Source organism: Anarrhichthys ocellatus, unplaced genomic scaffold, assembly GCF_004355925.1.
Source record: "Anarrhichthys ocellatus isolate YVR2014 unplaced genomic scaffold, GSC_Weel_1.0 scaffold91, whole genome shotgun sequence".
Classification (NCBI taxonomy): Eukaryota; Metazoa; Chordata; class Actinopteri; order Perciformes; family Anarhichadidae; genus Anarrhichthys; species Anarrhichthys ocellatus.
Window position 1 is genome coordinate 959144 of NW_022280121.1, and position 11149 is coordinate 970292.

At 39.9% G+C, this 11149-nt stretch overlaps 2 protein-coding genes across 2 annotated transcripts; both read left to right on the plus strand.

Moving 5' to 3' along the window:
- Positions 1–4034: 4034 nt before the first annotated feature.
- Positions 4035–8166, plus strand: paplnb (papilin b, proteoglycan-like sulfated glycoprotein). The gene is made up of 12 exons (XM_031875471.1): positions 4035–4091; positions 4446–4555; positions 4839–4899; positions 5005–5107; positions 5413–5543; positions 5712–6029; positions 6207–6383; positions 6499–6649; positions 6732–6812; positions 7096–7243; positions 7361–7439; positions 7879–8166. The coding sequence occupies exons 1-12, from the start codon at positions 4035–4037 to the stop codon at positions 8164–8166; spliced, it is 1704 nt and encodes a 567-aa protein (XP_031731331.1).
- An 892-nt stretch (positions 8167–9058) lies between these two features.
- Positions 9059–11076, plus strand: erh (ERH mRNA splicing and mitosis factor). The gene is made up of 4 exons (XM_031875504.1): positions 9059–9176; positions 9588–9675; positions 10179–10299; positions 10389–11076. The coding sequence occupies exons 1-4, from the start codon at positions 9135–9137 to the stop codon at positions 10489–10491; spliced, it is 354 nt and encodes a 117-aa protein (XP_031731364.1). The 5' UTR covers positions 9059–9134; the 3' UTR covers positions 10492–11076.
- Positions 11077–11149: the final 73 nt, after the last annotated feature.

Sequence of the window (11149 nt, forward strand, 5' to 3'; positions counted from 1 at the left end):
AAGAGTTTATTTTCTCATTTTATGCTTATTATACCTGCAAAAAAATGTATTTCTGTTCAATAGTAGGTCTACAACTTTACTAAATCCAAGTATTTGCAGCTTTTCATTTAACTTGCTCTGTTAAATGAACAGAGCAAGACATGGATTTTCGTCATCGCTTTCTCATTTCACTGTTTAATTCTTCGAGGTGCCTGATGAAGTATTTTTGCAATATGCTGTTTGACATGTTAGAGAACATGCTCATTAATACTCTGTCTTTGTATTCAATATTTTGAATTATATCTTCTGCAAAAAGTAAAAAACAGTTATTTATGGTGGTATTTTTTGAGCATATGTACAGTTTACTCAAATTTCAGGCAGATGAGCCTCGATAACATTGTTTGAAGCACCCTCGGCATACTATTTCTAAGTGAATAACAGTAACCGGTAAACACTTTATTTACAGACACTTGAAATGTAAAAATACTAATTTCTCTCATGTAATTTATAACTTGTGTTTAATTGCTGGTGAACTTTCAAACTTTAACTAATTTGAACCAATTTCACTGTAAATTACTTAAAGTTAGATAACACATTCCACATATTTCCTAAACATCCACATTGGCTAAACTACTACTACTTCATTATCCAGTGATAATTCTGTACCTCTTTCTTTTTCTTCTTTTTTCTAAATGGAGCGTCCTTTACCCAGTAATCCATCAGAGGGCGTCATCTCACAATCTTCTTTCTGAAACTTGTAAATCCAGAGTAAATATTTGTACGGAACCTTAGTCTGCACTTTATTTGATTTAGTGGACCATTTGATTTACCTTCAAACAACATGTGTCAGCTATTGATAGAAAATAGCAGAAAGAACGTGTGTGTGTCGAGCATGACTGAAATCTTTTAGGCGTGGAGTTGTATACATAGCAGCACTGTGGAATAGCCATTCTAGAGCAATCTGTTTTACTGCTGCTGGGCATCAGCTTTGTGTCCTTAAAATAACCATGACTTAATCCAACTGATGTTATTGTAATTAATCAACACATTTTTAAGAGTTTGGCCCAAACACACAAGTTCATTATTAGAGCAATGCCCGAGGGGAAGGGAGACAGAAAGACAGAGGGGTAAGAGAGAATAGAAAAGAGATTATAATGTGCGTATGAGTGTGTGTGCGTGTGCGTGTCACGGCCACCCGCAGATGAGTTTACGAAGACGAGGGTTAATCTCGCTACTCAGACAGCCATGGCAGTAAATAGGCTATAGGAGGAAGAATCACGTAATCTGATGTCCCGCCTGCCGCTCAACTCCAGCCAGCAATGGTCTGGACTGGGTAGTGTGTGTTGCTCGGGATAACTTCCCTAAATGGATTACAGGACAGCATATGTCAGTGAAAGGGCACCTGGACAGACAAACACACATACACACACACACACACACACACACACACACACACACACACACACACACAGTACGAGCAGGTGCACAACCAGAGATTAGTTAGAAGTGCGTTTTTCACCCCCTGCAAGGAGCTTAAAGTCAGCTAAGAGCAACAAGAGGTGTTGGAGCAGCTCTGCATTTTTGACATTTCTCTGCCTTTTCTCTCAATATTTGAATACTTTCTACCTTTTGACCTTTTACAGTCATTGCCTACCAGCTAAATTATTCCCTTTTCTTCCAGATATCTGTTTCTCTGAAGTCTGACTGGAGTATCAAGTGTCTGAGAGCTGCTACAACAGGAGGATGGCGTCAAAGGAAGACACCGAGTCTGAGGCCCAGGCTGAGGCTCCAGACAACCCCCAGGTCTGTACTCCGGACTCATCCGAGTTCGAGGTAACCGCCGACCGGCTCGAGCAGCTAATGAAGAGCATGGAGGTGCTGTTGTTGGACGTGGAGCAGCTGCGGGGCCACTGCAGCCACCACGCTACTGAGCTGATGCATGCGGCGGTGGACCTGAAGCAGCAGCAAGAGGAGCTAAAGGGGGTTTACTCTGAGTTGTCCAGAGAGATGCAGGAGATCATGGATTCAGTGGAAGACCTCTTCAGCACCAAGAGTGCCTTCGAAGCCAAAGAGATGCAAGCACAGAAACTGAACCGGCAGCTCTGAGGCAAAGAAAGTGACTGACAGACTTTGTTTCTCCTCGAGGAGGGAGCCAAAAATCTAGAGTGTGTGGTTTTGAATTTGGATGTGAGTCAAAAGTTGGTTTGGATGGGCATGGAGGTGGGGTGAGATGCTGGGCTTTAACGAGATTCTTAAATGACATATAACATTTCTGTTGTGCAAGGGATACTTTTTAGGTCTATATTTGACAACCACATTCACTGAAAGGTAGTTTGTAAAATGCATGGCTATGTATCGTTACTATTGGTGTAGTAAATATGTTCAAATGCATACAGCCTCAATAATACTCATAAAGTTTAATTAAAACCTTTCTGTCGTAGTTTTAATGAAGCTTGAACATTATAAGCTTAACAAGGGTACAATTTGGTGCATCGCTTTCACACTATATAATCAAGCTTCTGTCATTAACACAAGTTATGACAGGCCTGTGCATGTCAACAAACTATTTACTATGACTTCTGCAGTCTTTCTTTTTTTCCTGCCCACCCACTAAAGAACGCACACACACACACGCACACACATCACATCTATCATTTCCCACCACCATGGGTCTTGACTAAAGTATATATGTTCTTACTCCCGTCAGCCTGGATGGCTCCTACAGCAATTGCGGCACATGAACGTTGCTTTTCATGGTCTTTTGGTATATCTTCCATATTCTATTCCCATCCAGGCTCACTAAAGCACATCTAAATAGAGCCTAAGAGCAATTTTTACCTCCAACTAGCTCCTTTGCTGTGACTTACTGGTCTGTATTTAGTGGTTATGGCATGTGTGAAAGGGACAATCAGTGGCCAACAATTTTGAAAAAAAAAAATCAATCAACACTGGTAACTTCAAGATCTCTTTTACCCTCAATCTCACTTTGGTGGGTTTATGGTGCACATTAAATGTGTACCATAAGATTATCTTCTTCTTTTGTATTGGGACAAACAATGAGTACCTCTGGACACATGTGGTGTTTTTCATACCCCGCTAAAATTTCAGGTGGCTCTTCATCTCACCATTTTTGTAACATTGAGCGTCCAGCACACAAAGCGTTTCTAAGAATGTGTCTGTGGCTACGTTCATTATTAGAGTCTAATCCCAGAACAGAATAATGTGGATTTAGAGGTATATCTATCCTAAACACTTTCTTAATCTCTCTTTGGACTGATGGCAAAAAAGTTACAGTTTTAGGGCATGACCACATAATATGTTATATGAACCACGGCTATTTTGACATTTCAGACACAATGGAGAGCACTTAGGGTCATATTTAGATCAACTAGCTGGGAGTAGGCTGTGATCTTGTATTGGGTCTCATAGGATTTGTAAGAACATACAATTTTCTTTGCATTCAATAAAATGTTTCATCACATGTGAGCATCAAGATACACCAACATCTTCCTCCTAAGATGTTTTACTGTTAATAGTGGAGATGTTAACAAATATTTGATCATAATTATGAACTTCTTCCTCATTGAAGTAACTTATTAGTTGTCTAAGTGATTCATTTACAAACCATTATTTCTTTAACTAAAACACATGGTGAAAATATTTGATATAAAACTACAACACAAGTTGTCTCACGGCCTGAGGGTCTTGACTGGAAAACCTCCGTTCCAAATTAAAGATATCACTGAAACCTGACACTTTGTGGGCTGTGGTGTGAGTGAGTCGAGAGGGTGAGGAGATAAAAAGCTGGGCGTCAGTGCCTACCTTCACTACTGAGGAGCACATGCCTCTGGACGGCTGGGAAATCACTTCAAGAAGGTAAGACAAAATAGGACATTGAATGCATGCGAAACAAATCACCAAGCATATCAAGAAATTGATATGTGCATCTGATATACATATGGAATGTCCTTTATGGTGAGAAGTACTTGCAATTACAATTTAGGTTGTTTTTTTTGCCATCCTCGTCAGTAGTTGTGCAGTAGCTTCTTTAGAAAATGAACATCTTGCAAGTCCTGGGTCTCCTGCAGCTGCTGGCTGTACCTGCTTTCACTGTGAGTACCAGCTTTAACAATATTAATGTTATACCATTTGAATGCTAATGTCATGAATAAGTACTTTGGTACAGATGGAAATTGCAAAGAACTCTTAGCAGTTTGTCCAAAATCTCAACAACCCCCTCTCCAGAAATGTATACTCTCTGACACATGTGTCAGCATTGATGCTGTTTGTGTGCCATAAAGAGGGTTTATGTAACGTCGAGGGGAAGGTTTGTGGCTAAATGTCCCAGTTTCTATTTCGGTGTCTCCAGTGTGCTGTTAGTGTGTGTTAGTGGTTCGTGGTGGGCTATGATATGGCGTGTGAGAGAGCACTATGTGTTCCAGAGGCTGAGTTGTTTTCTTTTTCAGCTGACACGGCCAACCCATGACAACTGGGGAGAGTTTGGAGCCTGTGGGCCCTGCAGCCGCACCTGTGGCACGGGAGTGGCAATGAGAACCAGGAAATGTATCACTTCGAGGTGGGACATAGAGACATAGGGTGATGGGATGTCTCATCTATTGAATATTTTGCAACGAGAGGCCCGATTTTGATTTGTAAAAAAAGTAGCACAATACTTATATGTTTTATTTGTGCTATCGCTTTTCTTTATTTTGCATTGCCTTTATATTTTCATATTTATTCTTTATTAAACATCATAATAACATCATCATTTATAAAGTATGATCTGCATAAATAAAGCCAAATGCATTCAACAAGAAAGAGAGATGCAAGTGAATAACATTCTTTCCTCTCCCTTACAGGACAGATGGAGGACATAACTGCATCGGCTCCTCTAAGTCCTTCCGGACCTGTAATACACAAGTAATCATCCTATTTTTTGGCCTCTTAATAAATTCCACCCATCCATAACCGACACTAATGTTTCCTAAAATATGCCAACAGTCCATCATTTTGTTTTAATGGCAGGAATGTCCAGTTGGATCCCGGGACTTCAGGGAGGAGCAGTGCTCCCAGTTTGACAGAACGGACTTTCAGAGCAAAAGTCGCACATGGGTGCCTTTTTATGGAGGTATCAAACATCCACCTGAGTCTATGAAATGATACTTTAAAAAAATGATTGGTGTTATATGTAACCTGCTAAGATAACCAGACATGGGTTTACAAGTTGTTAATTATAAGAATTACCTTTACACAATATACATAAATAGTGAGGCGCATTACAGTAAGTAACGTTACTTTGATTGTCTTCTTTCTCTAACTCTCTGTATTGCGTTACAGTGTATAGAAAAAACCCTGGTTCATCGCAGTCAAACCATACTACAGGATAGTGGAGATATTTTGATCTCTTGATCTATATGTTATTTGTTTCTGTAGCATCCAATACATGTGAATTGAGCTGTGTCCCAAGAGGAGAGAACTTCTTCTACAGACACAGACCTGCAGTGGTGGATGGGACACCATGCTATGTGGGCCGCACTGACATCTGTGTGGACGGCATCTGCAGGGTGGGAACAAAACTGGGATCCATAATATTATGAAAAACTTTCAGAACTCTTATTCGTACTTTTTTATCTGTAAAATATCATTGTCTATTTTTCCAAATTAGTAGCTATTATTTATATTCATAGTTGCAGTAGTGTAATCGACAATAATTTCTATCTCTCTCTCTCCAGATACTGGTCCATGGAGATTTTATGGGCTTGGATGAAGACGCTAATTCCATACACTCTGCTGCTGTCGTTGCTGTTGCTCCTTATCCACGGGAGACACTCACATACATCTACAAAACCGGTGTCTATGGCCAGTGCTCTGCCTCCTGCGATGGAGGCATGCAGTATCGCAGCTTGGAGTGTTGGGTTCAGGACCCAGCGAACCCCCATGTGGTGGAAGAGTCTCACTGCATCACCCAGCGCCTGCAGAGGCCACACAGCCAGCAGGCCTGCAACATGAATCCATGTGCTGCTGAGTACAGTGTCTCCAGCTTCAGTGTGGTATGTATCTCACATGTTTGACCATCACACAGACAGGCAATGACATACTGTTTCTGGCTACAGAATAGGAAGAAGTTAAAGACCTAACAGAAATAGACTCAGCAAAAATGTATCCTTTAAACCACAAGGGAAAATACAACATAAGTGTATAACTCAATGTTCACTTTTGCTGGTCAGTGCTCGGTGACTTGTGGGGAAGGCCAGCAGACGAGGGAGGTGAACTGTGTGGGGTCGAGAGGTGAACGTGTGGCTGACCATGCCTGTAGTGGACTGGCAAGACCCCCTTCTGTCCAGGCCTGCCGCAGACCTGCCTGTTACACACACATCACCTGGCATGTGACTGACTACGGACTGGTAGGTGGAATTGAACAAAACAAAAGAAAAGTGTTGGAGTAGGTGGACTGGGAAGAAAGCTTTTGTCTTTCCTTTCTCTCCACATTATTTACCCTCTTATGTCTTGTCTCTGCAGTGCACCAGGAGCTGCAGTGGTGGTGTGAGGGAGAGGAGAGTGGGCTGTTTTGCTACGGATTTGAACCCCTACCCAGAGGCCCAGTGTGGAACAGCTACCAAACCTCTCTCTGTGGAAACATGCAACTCACAGCCCTGTCCCAGGGCACAAAGTGAGCCAAATCTGAGCCAATCAACTCCTTTGGTTTGATTATCTGTGCTTGTTTGTGTTTAACCAATGTACTTTACATTTAGTGGTCCCAAGTTTACAGGACCCAAGGGCACATGAGAGCACCATGAGAGGATTTGTTCCCCATGTTCCAGAAGACCCTTCAGGTATGTAGAGCATGTGGAGGACATTTTGTTTGAAGGCTATTCTCTTTTCTGTGCATGTTTTAATTACATGCAATTATTTTATATGTGTAGCGCAGTAAAAAAGATGCACAGAGAATATTTTAAATGAATGCATTCAAGTACATTCTAAAAAAATACCCCTGTTAAATTAAGTACTGACAAATTTAATCCTAAACCTTCAAAAAAAACTAAGTTTTTTCACAGGTCTATGGCATGTGCAGTAAGCTTGTTTGACCATTTCTGCATATGTGTTTGCTTACTTTAGCTTCCAGGCCACAGACAAACATTGCCTACCCTCCTGTGATTGGTCCTTACTGTGCACAGTCGTTATATGGCTGCTGTCCCGATGGGCACACCTCTGCCACGGGGCCAAGGAACGTGGGCTGCTCCCAAGACGACTGTATTCGCACTAGGTATCACTGCTTCCTGCATCCGACTCTTTAAAACAATATATGACATAAATGAAAATGATGAATGGCATGGTGGCTCAATAGAAAATGTGTCCAACATAAAAAAACCTCTCTTCCCAGGTACGGCTGTTGTTTGGATGGGGTGACTCCAGCACAAGGATTTGGAAGGGCTGGATGTCCCGAGTATCTGACAGCTGTGGTAGGAATCACATCTGTGATAATGTAGATCTATTAAAGGGACACCTCAATGATTTTACAAATTAAAAGTTTACTCTTTATGGAAAGTCCTACTCATTATCAGTAGGGTATTCTTTGGCTCTGGAGAGGCTTTGGCAAGTCTGAGAAAGCCATTATACATTCATGACAGAACGCCTGAGCTTCAAATAGAGAGTTTTGAGTTTGAAACATGTAGGCGTTCACTAGGCAGGGAGGGTCTAGTGATATGGATCTGAATATGTTGGCATCTGTTGCAAGTTTTGAAATTCATGATTTTAATCATATCACTGTACATCATTTTTAAACAAGAACTGACCCTATATAGTCCCTGCTACTCACACCAACACACACATACAGTATATATGTAAATTTACTGGCTATACAGTACAATTTATCTCTCTCTCTCTGCCCTTTTCCCTAAGCAACACACACCACCTTCTGCCCCTCAACCCTCTGGTAATGTGTGCTCCATGCCTCGTGATGAGGGCCCCTGCGATACTTGGGAGGTCCGCTTCTACTTTGACTCTGGCACAGGCAAATGTACTGCGTTCTGGTATGGAAGCTGCCAGGGCAATGCTAATAACTTTGTGACCCTGGAAGCATGCCAGAGAGAGTGTGGGGATGTGGTGATGACGGAGCCCCCACCTGCATCTCGCAGAGGGACCCCAAGGAGAGGGGCACAAAGCGGTGCTTTGAAGGCAAGGGCATGACCATGCTCACCAATAATACCTCCAAATCATGGGTTAACCAGAGTCCCGCCTCTATGAAGCTAATCACTGGATATTTACATGTATGACATTCACAAACATGTATTCTAAAACTTACCACATCCTACCTTTCATTTAAACATCAGATGTTACATTAAATTATCTAGATTGTCTCACATTATAACTAACATGAACCCAGGACATGGTTCTGATTTTGTTATCGTTTTAAGCTTTGTATTTTGTTTGTGATGCTTGGTATATTTTGCCGTTTAGATGAGGACTACAATAAAATAATGTCATTGTGATTATAAATCAAATCATAAACCATAAAAAACAAATTGGTTTTCTCTTGTCTCCACCTCTTGAAATGTCTCTAAAAATGCACTTTAAATTGACCATCTTTTTAATAAACTGTCAGTTTTTACAAAGCAAAATACAATGGTGTGATCATATAACATGCTACATTTACTCAAGCACTGTGGTTAAATACAGTCGTTTTTTCCTTTCTTTTATACTTCTGCTTAACACTACTAAACAACAGCATCGGCCAGCTACAATACTGAAATACTACACCTTGATGCATCAATAATAATAATCCACTAATAAAATATCCAATATAATATATGGAATACTTTTGCCAATCATTAAGAAGGCCTAAATAAGATTTTAATGAAAGACTTTTACTTGTAATTGAGTATTTCCCTTTATGGAATTGAAACTTTTACCTAGTAAAAGATATATATGCTTTTCCCACCAAATACATTAATAATCATTATGAAAAGTCACATTGATTCTGTATTTTTAAAGTCAGACTTTTATTTTGAAACTAAAACTTTATCTTGAACGCACCTCAGTTCTCGACCGGAAATATCTTAATTCATTTCCTCTGAATATTTTCCCCCAAACAGCTAGTTTAGCTAGATTACACGGAGAATTGAGAAGCATTAAACACTGTGTTTTTTCAGTTTTGCATGTCCTTTATACAGACAGGGTCTGCAGTCAGCCTGAACATGGTAAGAGTATTCTGTTTTACGCTTTAAGAGGTGAAAATACGCGGTAGTATTTCTATTAACTGTTAATCCATCATAGCTAGCTAAGCTAACGCTACATGGGTAACGTTAACTCTTGTCGAATTTCTTCTGTTGCTGTTAACACGTATTTTAATGCTTAATTTAATTTAGTAATTTCCGTTTGTTAACCTGAATGTGGATGAAGTAATGTGTGCGGGGTATTTAGTCAAAGATGACCGTCAGTTATTGCGTCGAAGTTGCAGTCAGACAGACAACGTCCCTCTCCTGTTTGAGAAGGTTCCTCGTGTTGAATCAGAGCAAAATATATAGCTGCGCCTCAATAATTTAGGTGGTGTGGAGAAATATAATGAGCTGACATTATTGTGTATTTAATGTTATTAATCATCTTTACAGTCGCACACAATTTTGCTTGTCCAACCCACCAAGAGACCCGAGGGCCGCACTTATGCTGACTATGAGTCAGTGAATGAATGTATGGAAGGTAAGTGTTCACTAACAAAACACGGTGCTGTCTTTACCTTTGGTTCATTCATTGTAGTCTAAACCCATATTCTGTTAGCACCATTAGGAACATTACATTTAAATAATATTCCTCATTGAGGCCAATTAAATAATTTAATTTGGCTCCCTTTCATCATTATAGTTTAGGATCTGTTGGATGCAGCGTGAATGCATTTAATCGGTATTAAAATCTGTATTAAAATAGTAAAAGTTCATATGTTTTTACATTTATTGTCATTTCTTGGTTATTGAATGGTAAGTGTACTGTACATGTTTTAATTAACAATACACTGGAGTTGAACCTATATTTCATTAATAGTTTTAAAATATTTTTTCTGCTTTTCAGTCTCTTGAATGAACAATTTGACATTGTTAAATGAAGTTTATTATTACGTGTAGCATTTTAGCCTTTTTTTTTCTTTTGATGCACACTTTTGGAAATAGCTTTGCTTCCATTCAGCATGCCTTGCACCTTTCTTCTAGGTGTTTGCAAAATGTATGAAGAGCATCTTAAGAGGATGAATCCAAACAGTCCCTCCATCACTTATGACATCAGTCAGTTGTTTGACTTTATTGACGACTTGGCAGATCTGAGCTGTCTTGTGTAAGTATGATTTTAGCTTATCAATTTGAATGAAAGCCATTGAGTGTATATTGATTACTTCAAGTAAAAATATCATTATTTGTGTACAGGTACAGAGCTGACACTCAAACATACCAACCGTACAACAAAGACTGGATCAAGGAGAAGATATATGTCCTTCTGCGACGTCAGGCTCAGCAGGCAGCAAAGTAAAGGCATCAGTGTGGAGTTGTCCGGCTACACTTGGAAGGAGTTTATACTGCACCGTTTTGCCACAGCATCTGGAAGATCTTTGTATACGGACACCGTTGTCAGTTTGACATGGGGAGGGTTTACATATACTGTACATGGGAAAAGAAATGTGAGGCTTTATGTGGAAATAGAGTCGTGATCTGCAGCATGCATAGCTGCAAGACATAACACATTGACTGAGAGGGATTCGTGCTTGGCGAAATGCTCCACGGGCTTGGTAAAAATGTTTTTTTGTTAAATGTTCAGTAGTGTGCTTTCAGTTTTCCTAAAAGTTATGTGGCTTTTTTTACATTTACTTTGCAGTTGGATTTGAACATGCTGTGGATTTTGAATGCAGATGCTTAATTTTTGAATGACCTAAATGCCTGCAGACTGACTAACCGATCCCAGAAGATTTATTTTCCATATTTTATCTATTCTGTTGCCACTATATCCTACCATCATAATGTAAAATGTTTTTTACATTTTGTTTTGCGTAGTATCTGATTTCAACTCTCCACTTTCTGTATTCTTTGATTTCAACAAAATAAACTATTGTTTTCTGAATTGTCTGCCCTCTGGAATTTCAATACAACCGTTCGCACAGTGAGGAATACATTGTTTATTCAGAGTCTCAGTA

Excerpts from the sequence above, each read along its gene's own strand:
- paplnb (XM_031875471.1), top strand. The coding sequence starts at position 4,035 with ATGAACATCTTGCAAGTCCTGGGTCTCCTGCAGCTGCTGGCTGTACCT. Across the intron at positions 6,384-6,498 it reads ATGTGACTGACTACGGACTG|TGCACCAGGAGCTGCAGTGG; the intron begins GTAGGTGGAATT and ends TTGTCTCTGCAG. Across the intron at positions 6,813-7,095 it reads TGTTCCAGAAGACCCTTCAG|CTTCCAGGCCACAGACAAAC; the intron begins GTATGTAGAGCA and ends TGCTTACTTTAG.
- erh (XM_031875504.1), top strand. The coding sequence starts at position 9,135 with ATGTCCTTTATACAGACAGGGTCTGCAGTCAGCCTGAACATG. Across the intron at positions 9,177-9,587 it reads CTGCAGTCAGCCTGAACATG|TCGCACACAATTTTGCTTGT; the intron begins GTAAGAGTATTC and ends TCATCTTTACAG. Across the intron at positions 9,676-10,178 it reads AGTGAATGAATGTATGGAAG|GTGTTTGCAAAATGTATGAA; the intron begins GTAAGTGTTCAC and ends CCTTTCTTCTAG.